The 20,109-nt window shown below is 48.9% G+C and overlaps 1 protein-coding gene across 1 annotated transcript in view; it reads right to left on the bottom strand.

Moving 5' to 3' along the window:
• Window positions 1-20,109, bottom strand: part of FBN3 (fibrillin 3) — a 259,180-nt gene that overhangs the window by 127,217 nt on the left and 111,854 nt on the right. Inside the window, exon 8 of the mRNA XM_065422247.1 lies at window positions 7,772-7,897. Coding sequence (XP_065278319.1) covers window positions 7,772-7,897 — 126 coding nt within the window. The remainder of the gene's footprint in view (window positions 1-7,771; window positions 7,898-20,109) is intronic.

Here is a 20,109-nt window from a genome sequence, read left to right as displayed (position 1 = left end):
ACCCCCCAGGCAGGCCAGTGTGGAGCCTGGCTGGGGATCCCGGGCAGTTGTGGGAGCCACGCGGACCCTCCACCTGCCCGTGGTGCAGGGGGGCTGACAGCAGCCCCCTGCCTGTGTCCCCGCCCCCGGGGCTCCCTGCCTGGCCCAGGGCAGATGGAGGTGGAGGGTCCGTAACTCCGCGCTGGTTTCCCACAGCTGCCTGTGTGGCTCTCCCCAATCCGGCTCTGGCCGGAGGTGGGGAGGGGACTCCCTGGCCCTGGCCCTGGTCCGGCTTCCAGGCTGGCCAGGGGTGTGGCCTTGGGGGGAAGAAGAGGGGTGGGGCAGGGCCTCGGGGGGAGAGGTCTCAATTTGGGAAGGATCCGGCACCCTTGACTGAAAGTTACCCTGCAATGGAACTTCAGTCAATAATTCTGTTGATGATGCCCAAGAAGAAATAGAGTCAAGCTCACTCTCTCAGCTCAAGTTGTCAGTACTAACAGTAAAAAGCAGGAAAAACTAACAAACCACAGATCCGACTCTGAATGCAGGGGAGGGGAGGGGGGTTGGATCGGAGCACAGCCACTTCCCAGAGCAGAAACACACTTGAAGGAGATTTCCAGTTTGAAAATTTTATGCATCCGAAGAAGTGGGTTGTAGCCCACGAAAGCTTATGCTCTAATAAATTTGTTAGTCTCTAAGGTGCCACAAGTACTCCTGTTATTTTTTTAGTTTGAAAATTGTTCTTTTAAAATTCTCTGTTTGCAAAACACATTCTACAGTAAAGCAGCTCCAGGGAGTCGCCAGCCTTCTGGAAAGGGTGTTGGCAAGAGTCTCTTTTGTGAGTTTAAACAAACAGTGAGGGTAAGGAAACAGTACCACAAAAGAGTCATATTCCTGTATTACTTCTAGCCACATGGAGTGATTGGATTCTTCCTGTCAAACACAGCTGAGTGGACTTTCAATAAGTGTTTAATTTAAAAAAAACTTACAGACTTTTCACCACATCAGCTGCTGTTTGTTGCCTCTTTTCATTTCCCCCAGAAAAGACAATGAAAACAGACTAGTCAGTTTCACTCTTTGGCTGTCCTGCCTAGCTCAATCCTGCCATGTTTGGGGGCAAACACTGCAGGAGAATGTTTAAATCCAACCAGAAAATAATTTACCTCAATGAAAAATGTGAAAAAAATTAATGCGGTGGATATACCACAGTTGCCATTCATAGAGTCACCGATTCCAAGGTCTCTGTGATCTAAAATGTTCCCATGTATCAAGCATTACTGCACAGTGGGATATGAAATACTACAGCTATTTCCTGTTTAAGTGCCGGGAAATGGCTGTGGGAGTCGGAACAGGGTCTCAGACACTCTCTGCTCACTCTGGGTACATGTGACTCTTTAATGGGGGCCACTTTATCTATTAATATTAACTTTTGTAAAATCTTTATTCTGTTTATTTTATGAAACATAAATTGTGGGTTTCGACTCCCTAACACGCTCTCTAAATAAATTTAAAAAACTCCAAATAAAATAAACCGCTTTCAAAGTCTGGAATGTGAGGCAAGGACCCCACACGGGTGTCTGCACAAGTTGCCAGAAAAAATACTGTCTGTCCCAAACTGTGACAGCCCATGAACAGCCCATGTTAGCTCAGGGAAATGGCTCCTGCATGATGTATTGACTTTAGATTCAGTCACAGACCACTAGAGCCAATTAGGCTTTAAACTATTTTTAAACCTTGGGATCCTGATTCTATTTACTTTGCATTTCATGAATCATTTGACAAGTGTGAAAGTCGTTAAATGTCTACATTTCTCATCCAAAAAGCATACAAACACCCGCCCCCCCAACATTGACTTGCGTATGCCAACATGTGTGATCTAAGGAAGAAAGGAATTTCATTCTTGTCAAAATCTATTAGCCCCTCTAACAAGGTGACTCTATGGTACATTTTATGTTTGCTTTTCGTGACTGAAACACGATCAGTTTTAGTCCAGGTTCTATGGATCTAAAACAGACTGGAAATTAAATGAGCTCAGTAGCATTTCCCAGGGCTTCCAACAGTGAACTCTACTGCGTAGTTTCCATCACCCCAACAATGACCCCATCTCTGCCTCGTTTGTAATAAGTGCTCATTTTAAATAATGATGTCTTTGCTCTGCTCAAGATGAATGAACTTCTAGCACTTTGAGACAGATTATAGACTTCATCTCTATTACAGGAAGCATCCCTACAGAGAAGAAGTAATTGAAGAGATGATGTGTTTATCAAAGAAACTATTGTCTGTTCCTGAGAGAAATGGACTATCATATATTTACAAGGGTTGGGAAAAAAATTTCCATCTGTTAAACACACAGGATTCACTCCAGACTCCAAGGCTTGGACGTAGGACAGGACCTAAGTATAGGAAAATCTTCCCTGAATTCCAGACAGTTATGCTGTAAGGGGTATAGGGAACAGATATGCCTTGAATGATTAATAACTATTAATTCCTCCTGGCCCTCAAAAATTAGAAAAGCCATCCATCTCTGTTTATCCCAAAACAGGATCCTCCTAGTAAAAACGATACAAACATTGTTCACATCATGCGAGATACTTTGGCTTTGTCTACACTGGAACCTGAATGACAAAACTTTTGTTGTTCAGAGATGTGAAAAAAATACCCCCTCCCCGAATGACAAAAGTTTTGCCAATGAAAAAGTTTTGCGCAGTGTGAACAGCGCTCTCCTGCCGACAAAGCTACCACTGCTCATTGGGGTAGAAGATTTTTGTCGGTGGGAGAGCTCTCTCCCACTGACAAACCGTGGCTACACTGCGCGCCTTTAGCAGCACGGCTGCAGTGGCACAGGTCTGTCGCCAAAAGGCGCGTAGTGTAGACAGGACCCACAGAACAACTCCAGTTAGGAATTCCAATCCCCAAGAATACGAACTAAAATGGCTAGATGTTAATCACCTAGGCAAGAATTTCTCATAATTTACACATGTATAAAACCTCTTTCTCCCTCCCAACCTAGCTAAACAGAACTCTCAAAGGTCACCAGGAAAGGGTCACACACTACTGGGCTATGCAAAGTGGCCCATTGTGCACTGTGAGTGGAGCAAGAGATGGGTGGGGAACTGTGAGTAAAACCAATTAGAATTAATTTGATGCAAGACAGAAGGTCAAATAGGGCAAACTGATCATTACCCCAAGAAATCCAAATCTCCTTCCCACCCCAAATGATAAACTTATAAATCAAATATCCTCTGGACAGTTTGGTTTGTCCCATCATTATGTCTTTCACCCCAAATTGGAAGCTGCACATCCGTTTGCCTTATGCCTCTCTGGTTGTGGACAGTGTCCCTTGTTCTGCTGCAAGCCCTAAATAACATGAACTGCACATGTGCAATCCAAGACTGTGTGAAGTGTGGCCATTACATTTGGAAGATTATACGGGATCTTGGTTTTCACTATAAATAATTGCGCCACTCTAGAAGTAATAGGAACTGTATGGCTCAAAGAAAAAGGAATGTTGAAAGATATAAACCAGGATATAAAAGTTGTTTGCTTAAAAAAGGGGAAATTCCAATGAGTAATGTGCCTAATATTGAAATACAATCCTTGAAATGAATTAAACATAAACAGCCTCCGATAAGAAAAGGATCGAAGAAATATATTCTGCACCATCACCATCTACTGGATACCGAGGGAAGCAGCAGAGAAATTAGGAGAAGAAATCTAAGCACTAAGGCAGGGGTCGGCAACCTTTCAGAAGTGGTGTGCCGAGTCTTCATTTATTCACTCTAATTTAAGGTTTCGCGTGCCAGTAATACATTTTAATGTTTTCAGAAGGTCTTAATTAAATTAATTTTAATTAATTTATTTAATTAAGGTTGCCATGTGGGATCCCAGAGTTGACTGAACCCACAATGAAGCAGCAGAATCCAGAAGTGCATCAATGCCCAGACCATCAGGTGGAAAGAATTCTCCCCATCCCAGAGTTAACTGGATAAGAAGATGTCATGAGATTACATTTCAAAGTCTGTATTTCTCCTTCTATTCTTCAATATAAATAACTGCAGGTCAGTCATCTTGCTGAGTCTGCACGCTCTAGTGAAATCTCTAACCATATTTTTGATTTCAGAGCGGTAGCCGTGTTAGTCTGTATCAGCAAAAACAACAAGGCGTCCTTGTGGCACCTTAGAGACTAACAAATTTATTTGGGCATAAGCTTTCGTGGGCTAGAACCCACTTCATCAGACGCATGGAGTGAAAAATACAGGAGCAGGTATAAATACATGAAAGGATGCGGGTTGCTTATTTTAGATTGTAACTAATGCTATAACCTGCCCTCCTTTATAAGTCAAAGCAAATTGGCCTAAGAGAGATTTGAGCCATAACTTTAAGCAACTCCTTTTGATGTTCTACATAACATCAGAATGGACATACTGGGTCAGACCAAAGGTCCATCCAGCCCAGTATCCTGTCTACCGACAGTGGCCAATGCCAGGTGCCCCAGAGGGAGTGAACCTAACAGGTAATGATCAAGTGATCTCTCTCCTGCCATCCATCTCCACCCTCTGACAAACAGAGGCTAGGGACACCATTCCTTACCCATCCTGGCCAATAGCCAATAATGGACTTAATCTCCATGAATTTATCTAGTTCTCTTTTAAATCCTGTTATAGTCCTAGCCTTCACAACCTCCCCAGGCAAGGAGTTCCACAGGTTGACTGTGCGCTGTGTGAAGAACTTCCTTTTATTTGTTTTAAACCTGCTGCCCATTAATTTCATTTGGTGGCCCCTAGTTCTTATATTATGGGAACAAGTAAATAACTTTTCCTTATTCACTTTCTCCACACCACTCATGATTTTATATACCTCTATCATATCTCCCCTTAGTCTCCTCTTTTCCAAGCTGAAAAGTCCTAGCCTCTTTAATCTCTCCTCATATGGGACCTGTTCCAAACCTCTAATCACTTTAGCTGCCCTTCTCTGAACCTTTTCTAATGCCAGTATATCTTTTTTGAGATGAGGAGACCACATCTGTATGCAGTATTCAAGATGTGGGCGTACCATGGATTTATATAAGGGCAATAAGATATTCTCCGTCTTATTCTCTATCCCTTTTTAAATGATTCCTAACATCCTGTTCGCTTTTTTGACTGCCGCTGCACACTTCGTGGACGTCTTCAGAGAACTATCCATGATGACTCCAAGATCTCTTTCCTGATTAGTTGTAGCTAAATTAGACCCCATCATATTGTATGTATAGTTGGGGTTATTTTTTCCAATGTGCATTACTTTACATTTATCCACATTAAATTTCATTTGCCATTTTGTTGCCCAATCACTTAGTTTTGTGAGATCTTTTTGAAGTTCTTCACAGTCTGCTTTGGTCTTAACTATCTTGAGCAGTTTAGTATCATCTGCAAACTTTGCCACCTCACTGTTTACCCTTTTCTCCAGATCATTTATGAATAAGTTGAATAGGATTGGTCCTAGGACTGACCCTTGGGGAACACCACTAGTTACCCCTCTCCATTCTGAGAATTTACCATTTATTCCTACCCTTTGTTCCCTGTCTTTTAACCAGTTCTCAATCCCATGACAACTTCATTTACGTAAGAGCCTTTGGTGAGGGACCTGGTCAAAGGTTTTCTGGAAATCTAAGTACACCTTGTCCACTGGATCCCCCTTGTCCACATGTTTGTTGACCCCTTCAAAGAACTCTAATAGATTAGTAAGACACGATTTCCCTTTACAGAAACCATGTTGACTTTTGCCCAACAATTTATGTTCTTCTATGTGTCTGACAATTTTATACTTTACTATTGTTTCAACTAATTTGCCCGGTACTGACATTAGACTTACCGGTCTGTAATTGAGGGATCACCTCTAGAGCCCTTTTTAAATATTGGCGTTACATTAGCTATCTTCCAGTCATTGGGTACAGAAGCTGATTTAGAGGACAGGTTACAACCATAGTTAATAGTTCCGCAATTTCACATTTATAATGTGATCCCTACTGTTATATTCTTATTAGAGCATGGAATTACTATCCACAGAGGTTCTAGGGAACATGTGGATTCATTTAAGATTTTTACTTCATTTGATTCTACATTTTCTTTCACATATAGTGCCAACCACTCCCCCCCCCCCCCCCCCCGCACAACCTGTTCTGTCCTTCCGATATATTTTGTACCCTGGAATGATTGTGTCCCATTGATTGTCTTCACTCCACCACATTTCTGTGATGCCTTATATATCAATATCCTCCTTTAACACAAGGCACTGTAGTTCACCCATCTTATTATTTAGACTTCTAGCATTTGTGTACAAGCACTTTAAAAACTTGTCACTGTTTATTTGTCTGCCCTTTTCTAAAGCTGTCCCTTGCAAACTAAACCACTGAAGTAACAGGGATCACACTCTTGAAAGGACCTTAAAGTCAAGTCCATCCTTGCTCCTTGGAGAAATACTGGAAAGAGGGATAGAAGTGTTGGGTTCTAAACTGATGAGTGGTGTCATAAATAAATGTCGTAAGAAATCCTGATGATGGGCATTGTTCCTTGGTGTATCCGCTGAGCCTCAACCATTGTCTGACAACTGCTGGCAAGACTGTATTGGTGTGTGCAGTACATACCTAGAACACTGGCTGTGTCTACACTTGATTGGTGAACTATTGTTTGCATATTGATGTGGTTCTGGGTGAATTCACAAATCGTTAACTGGTTAAGAATAACCAAGTGTTCTGATTTGAGAAACTGTTCAAGTTAAAAGTTGATCTGAAAAGAACCTGGGAATAAATTAGGAAACTAACGCTCCCTGGACTCTGTAAAGAGGGACTATCCTATTCGTTTCCATTCTAATAGTGGCTGTAACACTCAGCAAATTGGCAACTCCAGTTTGTTAGATTTCAGCTTTAAGGTCTAACTGGCACCAGAGCACACTCACAAAACGGACCCCCTTTCATGCTCACAATGAGAGGCTTTGAAGTATAAACATCTTGGGCCAAGTTCAGAGCTGGTGTAAGCAGGTACACTGAAGTTAATGGAATGGCACACGCTTACACCAGCTATGCATGTGTGAATTCTGCAGTATGGTGGCTGGTTGAAATAGGCAGGAGTGGTGGGTTCCATATGGCCCTGGGAGTCATTTCGTATCCAGAAATCAGATACTAGGGAAGGAACTCAGCTACACAGTAAATGAAATTTTGCAACAGGAATGCACCTTGGGAACTACAAGTGTCTTCAGTCAGCATGTATCACATCTGGTTCCCCACATGCTGATGGCTGGCACAAGTTGTGTGGCCCATTTCACTGTAACATTTGACTGCTACGTTGGGTACAGCACACGTACCCCCTGTGGTGTGCATACCACTGGCCAGTGGAGAGTTCCCTGGCTGTGTACAGGCCAGTGTGTAGTGCATATACAGCTGGCTGATGTATGTACCACTAGCTGGTGTAAGATGCACATAGCACTGGCTGGTGCGTGGACAGGCTAGCATTTGGTGCATCCCCTGTTAGCAGGCATACAGGGTAGGTAAGTTGCTAGCTGGGCTATGTGTGAGCAGACAGTGCACATGTCGAATGGGTTGGTGTCTCGCTAGCCAGGGTACCATGTTGCTGATGTACGTTTTTGAGCTGAATTAAGAGCTCTCAGCATTGTGAATGTAAATACAGATTGCTTTGGTTCCACAGGCACCGTGCGACACTGATAGGGGACACTAATGAAATACCATTCCTGGCCAGGACCGAACCTTGGATCACTGACTCAAGGAATGAGCCTAACCTAGAGCTGTCTGCCGTCTTACCGATGCAGCGGGCTCCATCTGGACTGGTCATGAAGCCGCGCGGGCACGTGCACACGTAGCTGCCTGCCGTGTTGGTGCACTCGCCACCATCGCACACACTGGAGATCGTGGCGCACTCGTCCACATCTGGAAAAGAACAAGCCATCAGGGATTAGTCTTCTCTGCAAAGACGATTTGCACCATCTTCTCTGCTGATCTACACACAGGCCCCTCGGCCAAAGGCAGCTGGAATTCCAGGCTGCCACTTGCACTCCAAGGGGCCCTGGCTGGCCTCTGCCAGCCGTTTGGGTGATAGCTTCAGCTGACATTTTTGTAGGGTCGAGACACTGTGATTATCCCTCTCCTCCGTCCCCATTATTCTGCATGGCCCTTCACCACGGGGTTCAGCCGAGAGCAGAAGAGAGGAATGTCAGGAGAAAGGCTGTTTGGAGCTTTCCTGGCTGACTGCCAGCAGAGACCCTGGGCTCCCCTGCAAAACCTCTCCTGCCAGGAGCTCCCGCTCAGCTAGGCAGAGCCACTGAGGGAAATAGCTGAGCTTCAGGGGCTTCACTGCACTTCTCAGCCCTCCAGCTCCACGCACTGCTAAAATGCCTGCTGCTCCCACCACAGGGCAGTGCATGTGTCTGCCAAGCCACTCGCCCATATCCTGAATCAAAGCCAACGCATGCTCTCCTGTGGCCACTAGGCAACTGCGCAAATGCTGTCGTTGCCATGGGCATGGCAAACCATGGTCCTGCTCCCCTCCCTCCCCGTCCCAGCCAGTAGGTAAGTCAGGCACCGAGTGGCTGTTGTACCATCTTCAAAAGGGAGAATACTGGCTGGTGCCCTCTGTGCTCCTGGGAGCTCCTGCAGTGACCCAGCCCTGGGGTTACCCACCCAACTGGCACCACACCATTCTAGGATGGCACAAAGGGTTCTGTATAGCACTCTGCTGTCAGTGTTAGTGGGTGCCAGGCACTCGTCTCTCTCACTCACTCTCTTTCCCAACAACCTTTACTTCTCCATGGCTGTGCCACCATTAGTGCGTATTTAGACTTTGCTATTAAGGACTTTTTTGCAAGTTAGCAAAAGGGACAAGACAGGACATGGCTAGATAGGCAGACACTTGGAGAGGGAAACATGCTGTCCACCTCCACTTGTCCAGGAGTACTAGGGAGTGATTCCAAAACCAGGGAACAGACCATGAGAAAAGAACCTCTGGGAATCTGGGCGATCAGTAATGCCCCACATGTGCCCCTACATCAGTGACCTATGGCCCCGCTGCAGGATGCCGCCGGTGAGGGAGGGGGTCCAAGCCAGGACCAGCTGTGAGGTGTTGCCAGACATGTGTGTCCACAAGCTCTGCCAAGCCCTTCTCTTTCTGCAGCTCCCTCGGACTGGGCTGCGCGTGTGTTAGACAAGGAGTCGAGATGAACGCTGAGTCAGCGTCTTTTCGCTGGACAACAGAAGGCAAGTCCCTTCATGGTAGCAGTGGCAGGCTATTGGATTGCCACTGCTACCATGACGGCATGGAGGTTTTGTTCCATTAGCAGAGACCACTCACGATTTAGTGATGGAATGTACCACACTGCCGGTAAAGGGCCTGGAGAGGTGAATCCTGTAGGTCAAGGAATCGATTGATCTGTACTGGGGACCTGAAGGGCCACGGTTCAAATTATGCTGATCGCCCATAGAGGGGGGGCTTTTATTGTAGGACAAAGAATGTAGATCACACTTAGTGGATGGGGGCCTGTATCCTAGAAAGTGTTGACTCTGGAAAAGACAGGATCTCTGTGATCCCTCAGTTGCTAGCAGAACTAACGCTACCCGTGGGATGCATAGGGAGGTTGAGATCAAAGAGGAGATGAAACAGAACAAGCAGCTCACTCAGAACGAGGGCCAAGCCTGGGGCAGGCACCGGAGGGCCAGGAGTTCCATTGCCTCCTGGTGGAGGCCCTCTGCACTGCAGGCAGCGAGTGCAGTCCCCTGGTGCATTAGTGTCGGAAAACCAGTGAGGAAACCCTGCAGAGTTTCAGTGCTGCTCCTTGGGCCCCTTCCTCATGGCAGCAGCGCTCTCAGGAGTCTCTCAGCACACTGGGGTCAGATCTCTCCCTCTGCCCTGGAGGGGATTCCCCAGGCGGGGTTGCTGATTTACCATCCCTTGGGAAGGGGAAAGCCCAGAGGCTTGGAGAGGGGCAGCAGCGATGACAATGTCAGTTTCCCCTGTAGCTCTCAAGTACTTTACCAGGCTGGTACCCATTCTTATAGGAGTCATATGCGTAGCCATATATGAGAACCACGATAATATCAGCAGCAGCAGCAGCGATGGACTACCAACAACCCATTCTTATAGGTACACATTTGCATTCCATGTTTGTAGATGCAGAAATTCAGGCTCAGAGGGGCCAAGGTCCCACGGCAAGTCAGAGTCAGAATCTGAATTAGAAGCCAAGTCTCTAGGTCCTTGCCTCTCTCCCCCCTGATGCCAGCACCTCCCACACAGCATTGGGAATGAAGGCAGGGGCTTTTCATCCAGTGGAGAAAGGTTTTGTTATGACTCCTATGGGTTGTTTGGACTCAAGTCATTTTACTGGGTTTCAGCAATGGCTTTGACCCAAGGAGGCAGAGTCATGTATACCATGGATCTTAATTCCTCACATCCTGCTGTGTTGTAAACCAGCTGGGCACAGCTGCAGTATAAACTGGCTGGTTCATCTACACCCAAATGATGAGGAACTACAGAAAGTGGTGATTAACACGCCTACAAAGAGTGGGGTCGGAGATCGCATCGGCTTGACTGGATTAGAGTAGACATACGCCATCCCCCAATTGCGTGGCTCAGACTGGACTCTCTAATAAACTTGGAAAAAGGAGAGGCACTTTACAAAAATAAAAAAATGTCTGCAGTGAGGAACACTCACTCCTCTGCGTCTCCAACAGAGCCAGCCTGGGCTCCCCAGGCACTCAGACACTGCAGCAGCAGAATGGGCATAGCGTAAGGACCTGGAGAAATGAGACTAGAATCCAACAGATGCAGGCTGCCCCTCCAGCCCCCCAGCAGTGCCATAGACCAGGACATGGCAGACACCATGCTGGAGGCAAATGTCCCGACTCTGCCTGTTCTGTCCCTAGAGATGGCTACTGAGGGCTGGTCCACACGAACCCCCCAGTTCAAACTAAGATACGCAACTTCAGCTACGTGAATAACATAGCTGAAGTCGAAGTATCTTAGTTCGAACATACCGCGGGTCCACACGCGGCAGGCAGGCTCCCCCGTCGACTCCGCGTACTCCTCTCGCGGAGCAGGAGTACCGGCGTCGACGGCGAGCACTTCCGGGATCGATTTATCGTGTCTAGACAAGACGCGATAAATCGATCCCTGAAGATCGATTGCTTACCGCCGGACCCGGAGGTAAGTATAGACGTACCCTTAGTTCGAACTACAAGGTACTTACCGCGGGTCCACACGCGGCAGGCAGGCTCCCCCGTCGACTCCACGTACTCCTCTCGCGGAGCAGGAGTACCGGTGTCGACGGCGAGCACTTCCGGGATCGATTTATCGCGTCTAGACAAGACGCGATAAATCGATCCCAGAAGATCAATTGCTTACCGCCGAACCCGGAGGTAAGTATAGACGTACCCTGAGTCACAGACACATTTCTATCCGTAGCAGGGCCTTAGTCGCTGGTTTTGCCTGTGACAGTGCAAGGAGGAGATGTCTCCTTTGAACTGTGCACGACACCTCGTTGCCTGGCCTGAGATGTTACAGCTGCTTGAGGACCCATCTGTGTGGAACATACCAGCCATCTGCCTAGCGTCTTCACATCGGAGGAGTCGCTGTGCATCGTCTGCTGCACCGAATAAACGGAACGACCTTGTCTTGGGAGCTGGCACTTGGGACTCTAATATGGCGGTGTGCTGTGATCAGAAGGGCACCTCTCTGCCCAGCCACGCTCCCTTTAGGGATCCATCGGCACCAGCGCAGGCCAGGAACAGATTTGCTGATTCTCCACCATATCTGAGCTGTGTTTGGCCGTAGTGCGAGAAGCAGATGCAGGGAGCAGGGTGCTGGTCACTGAGTCAGAGCCACGCCACTCCAGCACAAGTTAGGGCAGCCCTAACACACACCAGTGGAGCTCCATTCCAGAACCCCCCTCCTCTCCCTGTCCCACCTATGCCGCACCCCAGCAACACCCCTGGCATGCTCCCCCCTTCGCCCTATGCTGGGGTGGAGAGGGGCAGGCAGAGGAGGGAGCAGGGCTGCTTCCAGCAGCTGTGTTCCATGAGAGTTCTGCATGGGGGGATTCTCCACTAGCCTTCTGCACTTGTTTTAAGGCCACTTTGTGCTCATAGTAAACTGGAATCTGTCCCTAAGGACACAAGTCACTGGGTCCTGGAGACCTCTAGTGATGTTGCAAACTCCAAAATGTGTGAGCTCCGCTGCATCTCTGTGATGTGATGCACCCAGAAGCTCCAAGATGAGAATTAAGCCCTTAAGGTTGTTCAACAGGGAGGGGGAAAGATATCTGAATGCTACAAGTGAGGCTCTCCGTGATGGGAGTCAGACACTGAGATGCTATGGTGAGGTGATAGATAGATGGGTGGATGCACTGCAACACGTTTGCCCTTCTACATTTAGGAAGGGCTGAGAGACCCTAGTTTAATTTCAGGTGGTCCAAGGACTAGCCTCCATTTCCCCCTGCGAGCTCCCCACTGTCTGACCAGAGAGAAAAGGAACTTCTGTCGTTTCCTTTGCTGGCATTTCCAAACCCAAAGGGACCAAGTTGAAATAACGCAATTCCTTTCATGGGACCTCCCCTATCTCAGTCATAAGTCAACAGAGTGTGTGACTGACAGCATGTGAGCATTGTCCAATGATATACTGGGAGGAAAACTGCATTCCTCTGAGCCCAACTTCTTTTTGACTACAGAATGATGCTTAGACGGGGTGGGCAAACTACGGCCTGCGTACAGGGCGCTGGGTTGGGGGGCCACACCATGCGGCTCCCAGAAGCTGCTGCGTGGCCCCGTTTCAGCTCCTACACGTTCCAATGGGAGCTGCAGGGGCAGCGCCTGCGGATGGGGCAGTGTGAAGAGCCGCCTGGCCGCGCTTCTACATAGGAGCTGGAGAAGGGACATGCCGCTGCTTCCGGGAGCCACTTGAGGAGCCGCTCGGAGCCTGCACCCCCTGTGCCTCTCCCCATGCCCCAACCCCCTACCCCAGCCCTGATCCCCCTCCTGCACCCCAAACCCCTCATCCCCAGCCTCACCCCAGAGCCTGCACCCCGTCCCACACCCCAACCCCAATTTTCTGAGCATTCATGGCCCGCCATACCATTTTGATTCCCCGATATGGCCCTCGGGCCAAAAAGTTTACCCACCTCTGTGCTTAGAGCTCACACACGCTCATGCCAGCGCCTCCAGAGCTCCGGTGTTCTCCCTGCTCAGCAATTCCAGCTCTTTGATGCTCTGAGCCTGACAGCTGAAACTTAGCAAGGCAGCAGTGCAAATCCACAGAAAACACTCCCCACGCCCTGGGCCTCTGGGGTGAAGAGATGTTATCACGTCAGTCTCCCCTGGCATTTAATTACAGGCCTCTGTTTGGCTCGGATTTGCAGAACACTCCAAGGACAGAAGTTTCATGAAGTGAACTCTGGCTGTACTATTTGAAATAGCTGTTTAAAAGGTTTGCACCGATCTCCTTCCTGGCTTGTTATCAGAGATCTAGAGCCAGTCACCAGGCAAGCATCTTGTTAGATCAAAACGTATGATGCTGCATCAGTGACCCCAGAAACAGTGTGTGTGGGGAGAGCTGTGTTCTGTGCTCAAGGAAAGACACCACCTGTCCAAAGGGCAAAACAATCTGCAAACGCCCTTGCCCTGCAAACCCTGGTGAAGGTGAGAATGGTGGAGAAGAAAAGTCAGGCAGAAAGGCACGGCTGTCCTGTCCTGTCCGGAAGCTGCCTCTGGAAGGAGGCTTGCTAGTGAGCTCTGCAGTTTTCTGTAGCCTTTATTTTTTCCTCCACCACGTCTCTATTATTGACATCTTCTGTGTATCCCGGGTCTCCGAGTTAGATTCATTCAGTGTTGAAGCCCAGAAAGAGCCTGATACGATGGGACTCGTATGTGTGTCCCCGGTAACACCCTTAGGCCAGTCCTGGCCAGGGATCTCCAGCAGCCCAAATGGTATGTCTACAGTGTAGCTGGCAACAAGCCTCCAAGACAGACAAACTTGTGCTTGTGGGGCACGAGCGTGCTAAAAATAGTGCCCAGATGTTGTGACTCCAGCGGAGACTCAAGCTAGCTGCCCAAGCCCGGGGGCAGGTCGGTCTGAACTTGGCTGGCTAGCCCAAGCCTACGCTGGAGCCACAATGCTAACCTGAGCCCTGCGAGCAGGGCCATCCCTAGCCATTTTGGTGCCCTACGCAGCCCCCCCCCCATGGGGGGGCTCTGTGGGACCCCAGGCCTCCGTTGGGGGGCTGGCCCCAGGCCTTGGGGGGGGGGCTGACCCCAGGCCTCCGCGGGGAGAGGCTGGGGGGAAGGGGGGAAACCGCCTCCCAGCCCCAGCCCGCTCCGCTCTGCTCCCCTGGCTCCCAGCTTGGGGGCAGGGGGGAACCACCCCCCAGCACTCGCCAGCGGCGCGCCTCGGAGCCAGGGGATCGGAGCAGGCTGGGGCCGGGTCGCTCCACTTACCCTGCGGTGAGTGCAAGCCCGTCCCCTGCAGCAGTCCTCAGGGGAGTGGGGGCGGGCTGGGGCGGAGCAGGGTTGGGAAGAAGCGGGGCTGGGGCGGAGCAGGGGCGTGGCCATGGGGAAGAGGCGGAGCAGGGGCTGGAGCAGTACGCAGTTGCGCAGGGCACCAGGAAATGTGGTGCCCCAAATTCCCTGGTGCCCTACCCAGCTGCGTACTTTGCGTCTGGGTAAGGACGTCCCTGCCTGCGAGCACGAGTCTGTCTAGCTCGCCCCAACTGCGGCACTGACATCCCCACACTGTCTACGTCAATCCTGTTAACAGGAAAGCGATGCTCCGTGCACTTCACACCTCTGACAATGGCAGAAGTCAGTGCAGACGTTGATTTTGGACCCAGTCTCCGTTTCGCTGGGTTGCACTTGGCCTGATCATTTAAGGCATAAAATGCTGGAGAGTAGCAGTCTGCAAAGTCTGTGCGGCTCAGCTGCCCACAGTCACGTCCCAACCCCACCGTTCCATTGTGTTAAACAAACCAAAACCTAGCAGGGAAAATGTCTTTGGGGCCCGGAGTGGAGGTCATGGCTCAGCAGCCGCCTCTCGTGCAGCTCACGGGACTTTCCGCCTTTCCCTTACAGCGAGCGCAAAGAAACCACAGAGAAGATTAATGGGACCTTCCAAGCCACACCAGATCCATGGAAATGAGCTTTGAATAGACCCAAACAATGAATCCTTCTGTGGACATTTTGTAAGCAAATTGAAAACATGCTAATAAAAGGGCTATCGTGTTCCATTCTCTAGGAAAATGGGCCAACAGACTGTCTGTTCATGGAAAAGATTCAGGCAACACAGAAAAGCTCACTCCACTTTAGAAGCATGAATGAGATTTAACAGAACAGAAAACAGAACTTTGTCTTCACTAGGAAATTGGGAATCTTGACCATTGGGGACAAAAGAGCTGGCACATGGTTCTTTTGGAATCAGAGTGATGGCTGATATATGGTAAAAAAGTATATATGGCTAAAAAAAGTAATAAAAATCAGAGCGAAATGAGAAGTTAGGCCAGCGAGTGACTGACCTATCCCCCATACTAACTGATCCACACCAGTGCAACCTACTGATCTGAAGAACAAAGGTTTGTGCGGAGAGCAGGCTGAACCCGCCCGTCTGATATTTCTTGCTTTGCTCAGTTCGCAGCCTCTCCCTTTGAATCTTGATGCAATTCTGGACATTTCAGCTGGGGCATTGGGCAGCATCCCACGGAAGCCCTGGCATTCCATGGCTCACTGACTGATGATGCAAACAGGGACCACTTTAGCCTTAAGGCTGTTCAATACGAAAGGGCTATGGAGGACAGAAGTGCAGCTATTGGCTCCCCTCAGAGAATGATCAGAATCACAGATGGAAAAGCCTTAATCTATCAATGAGCCCACCCCAAGGACGCCAGCCAGTCGCGGTGCCTGCAGTGTATTTTCTTGGCGTGATCCAGGCTAGTTTTAAATGTCTCAACCAGTGGAGCTTCGATCACGGCTCTTGGGAGACTTTTCTACAATATGACATAGATCTCAGTGCCAGGACGCCTTTCCGGATATTCAGTTTAAATGGTCCATTTCTTCATTTTATCCCATTGCTCCCAGTTACACCCTTCTGTGCCACCCCCACTAATTCCTCTGTCTCCTTGGGTGCTAGCACATGGGAAGGACGAAGCTGTGCCCTTCCCCCAGCACATGCACACACTTCGGAGTCACATGGCAAACCTAGACTCACATAAACAACGAGGAGTCTGGTGGCACCTTAAAGACGAACAGATTTATTTGGGCATAAGCTTTCGTGGGTAAAAAACCCACTTCTTCAGATGCATGGAGTGAAAATTACAGATACAGGTATAAATATACAGACACATGAAAATAACAGAACACCACTGGCCATCATGTACAGCCCCCAGCTAAAACCTCTCCAGCACATCATCAACAATCTACAACCTATCCTGGAAAATGATCTCTCACTCTAACAGACCTTGGGAGGCAGGCTAGTCCTCGCTTACAGACAGTCCCCAAACCGGAAGCAAATACTCACCAGCAACTACACACCACACCACAGAAACACTAACCCAGGAACCAATCCCTGTAACAAATCCCATTGCCAGCTCTGTCCCCATATCTACTCTAGCGACACCATCAGAGGACCCAACCACATGAGCCACCCCATCAGGGGCTCATTCACCTGCACATCTAATAATGTGATATATGCCATCATGTGCCAGCAATGCCCCTCTGCCATGTACTTTGGCCAAACCGGACAGTCTCTACGCAAAAGAATAAATGGACACAAATTGGACATCAGGAATGGTAACATACAAAAGCCAGTAGAAGAACACTTCAATCTCCCTGGACATTCTATAACAGATTTATAAGTAGCCATACAACAACAAAAACTTCAAAAACAGACTTCAAAGAGAAACTGCAGAACTACAATTCATTTGCAAATTTAACACCATTAATTTGGGCTTGAATAGGGACTGGGAATGGCTGGCTCACTAAAAAAGCAATTTTCCCTCTCTTGGTATTGACACCTCCTCATCAATTATTGGGAGTGGACCACATCCACCCTGATTGAATTGGCCCTGTTAACACTGGCTCTCCACTTGTAAGGTAACTCCCTTCTCTTCATGTGCCAGTATATTTATGCCTGCATCTGTAATTTTCACTCCATGCAGCTGAAGAAGTGGGTTTTTTACTAGGGTGACCAGATGTCCCGATTTTATAGGGACAGTCCTGATTTTTGGGTCTTTTTCTTATATAGGCTCCTATTACCCCCCACCCCCGTCCCGATATTTCACATTTGTTGTCTGGTCACCCTATTTTTTACCCAAGAAAGCTTATGCCCAAATAAATCTGTTAGTCTTTAAGATGCACCGGACTCCGCGTTGTTTTTGTGGATACAGCCTAACACGGCTACTCCCCGATACTAGACTCACTTAGCTCCTTTAAGCTTTCCTCATAAGCCAGCTCCCCCTCTCCCCAACAGCAAGACACTCCTCTGCTTTCACAAATTCCCCAGAGCGTAGTACTGGGCATCTAGCTTTGCAGCAAATGCTGCTCTTCTGTTGCCTTTGTATGAGATGTCCTAGGGCAGCCCTGACTCTTCAAAGGCTGGTTAAGGGATGAAGGGCAGGGCCTCTCACCATCCTCATTGGCACCCCCGTCCCTTCCCTTGCTGCATCTCTCCATGTGTTTGTAAGCACCATGCTCAGGGGGCCCAGATCCTGACTGGGGCCCCAGGTGCTCCCAAAATACAAATCAACAACAAAGCATAAAACAAACAGCTATCCCCAGGGAGCTTTTTATTAGAGAGAAGCTGGGCCCACAGCCCTGGCTCTGAACCCCTGAACTTGGAGAAAGTTTGGCTGAATTCCAAGCTTGATGGCTTGGGTCCAGCTCAGATTGAGGAATAATGGGATTTTCCTGCATCCCAGCACCTCTCCTTTCCCCAATCCCTGGCTCCTCTGATCAGGGCCCAACCAGAATTCCTCCCAGGGTGTCTGGCTGCAGCGCAGCCCCTTCTGCCCCGGCAGTGTGCCTGAGATGGCCAAAGACACCCAGTGGGTCTCTCTGGGCTAAGAGTGCAGGCGATCGTGAATAATAAAAACATCCTTATCACACAGGGGTTCAGGGATTGAGAAAGAAGCTGCTGTTCCAGGTGGTATTTGTGCTAAGATGTAACTACCATCACGTCCCTGCTAGCTGCACTATCTCACCTCCTGCCTTCTCCTATCAACACAAGGTCCACCGCAGATTAGTGGCAAATGCTGGTGCATTAATGAAGGAGACCTAATTCCGTCATCAGGCAAACTGGCACATGCTTTGACCTTCGGTGCAGACACAATCCCACCTGCTAACTCTTCTTCCCAGGAGGAATCCTGTATGCAGAAAATGCAGGACAGCCTAATCCTGTGGACAGGGGAAGAATTTAGCAGAGGGATTCAAGAGATTCCCAGTAGTTCCTGATGTGAGAAATCCACATCCTCATTTTAAGGCAAGCTGGTCTCAGAGCAAATTGAGAAATGGGATAAAAGGACCAACCATGAATTGCTGGCAGAGGGACTCAAGAGACTAATCCTTAAAGCTTTGTGCTCATAGGCCCTGAACTAACCTGTATAGAGGAAATTGCTGTATCATGGCCTAGAGCGGTGCTTTCACTAATACCCTTTGGCAGCGTTCACGCTTGTCTGGACACATACTGCTCTCTGAGGCTCCATGGTCCAGTCCAGGCACTGCACGAACCAAGCAGTCAGCTGGGAAAGGATGCAGCTGTCTGCCAGGCCAGACTGCCCTTTCTCCACACCCACCCCAGCATGCAGAGAGCTCTTTGGGCCGGTACCTTTCTATGTGTTTGCACTAGCTCCTGTGCATTTTAGGTGCCACTGTAACAGGAATCATGGGCAAGATCCTGGACTCCACCCCAGCCTTCATGTAGAAGGTGGGTCGGGGCAGAGGATGCCCAGCTGTGGTGCAATGGTCCTGGCTGGGAAACTGTCCCTTGGGGAAAATTGCAGCCATGTGTAATTTAGAGTAGCCCTGAGGCTTAAACCCACCTTGGCTACCCCAGCTCTCCTCCCCTGTCCTGACTGGAGCAGCTCAGGATCTGGGCTGGTAAAGAACACGGGAAAGGCTCCCCTTCGGGGTCTTTAGCAATTTTGACAAGGTGCGCAGTAAAGAAATGACTGCTAGCTCGAAAGGCAGCTCGTCTCCTTATGGCTGCTCATGGGGAAACTGGTCACGGCTGCTACAGGCTGCTTTCCTGTGCATTCCTGGCACAGGCCCTGCGCACATGGGGCGGCAGAGTCAGCCAGGGGATTGCTGTGTATCTTAGTATGGATATAGAAATCAGCATGTCTGGAACAAATGTAGTTTAGCCTGGTTCTAAGTCAATGTGGTGACACTGACTACGTAGGGACTATGTGGATTGTGCTCTAAGGCTAGGGGCCAATTTTACATGGTTCTAACCCACCTGGCCCAGGTTTGCATGGTTTACGCAGTCCTTTAGCTGAGGCCTAGGGCCCTGAACTGAAACCTGGTGTTAAAGTTGATGCTACGCTGCACTGGCTGATGGAGTGCTGCCCATGCAGACAGCTTGTAGCATCTCTTAACACAACACTCCAAACTTAATGTCCCCTAGAACAGATGTGATTCCACCGTAAAGGCTGTGATAGAAATAGGAACCTCTATCTCCTGTGCTGGGGTGCTGCCAGCTCTCCCTAGGTTAGAGCTAACTTTGGTACAGGTCATGATCTGCATACGCTGTCACTGCAGAATAACGGTGCATGATTCCACCTAGACAGACGTTAGCTTTTACATCCTGGACTAGTGAGGAAAAGGGCAGATTGTGGGGCCCGGGGACAGTGGTGAATGCCCCTTTCCTAAAGTGTCACTAAAGCAGCAATGCCCATTTCCCTGAATTAGGAGACATGCAGCAGCACAACAGGCATCATCAGAAACGATTGTTTACAATAACTGTGGCTCTTCGAGGTGGGATGCAGACGTGTGTTCCAAGTAGGTAAGCGCGTGCCCTGAGTGCTGGAGCCTTTGCCTAGCAGTACCTACAGAGGGGCGGCACTTGTGCCTCATGCCTGAAGCCACGCCCACCTCCCAGCCAATTCCCTCATACTGAATCC

The sequence above is a fragment of the Emys orbicularis genome, chromosome 24 (assembly GCF_028017835.1).
Source record: "Emys orbicularis isolate rEmyOrb1 chromosome 24, rEmyOrb1.hap1, whole genome shotgun sequence".
Taxonomy (NCBI): domain Eukaryota; kingdom Metazoa; phylum Chordata; order Testudines; family Emydidae; genus Emys; species Emys orbicularis.
Note: the sequence above shows the minus strand (reverse complement) of the source record. Positions and strands in the feature narration are given on the sequence as shown.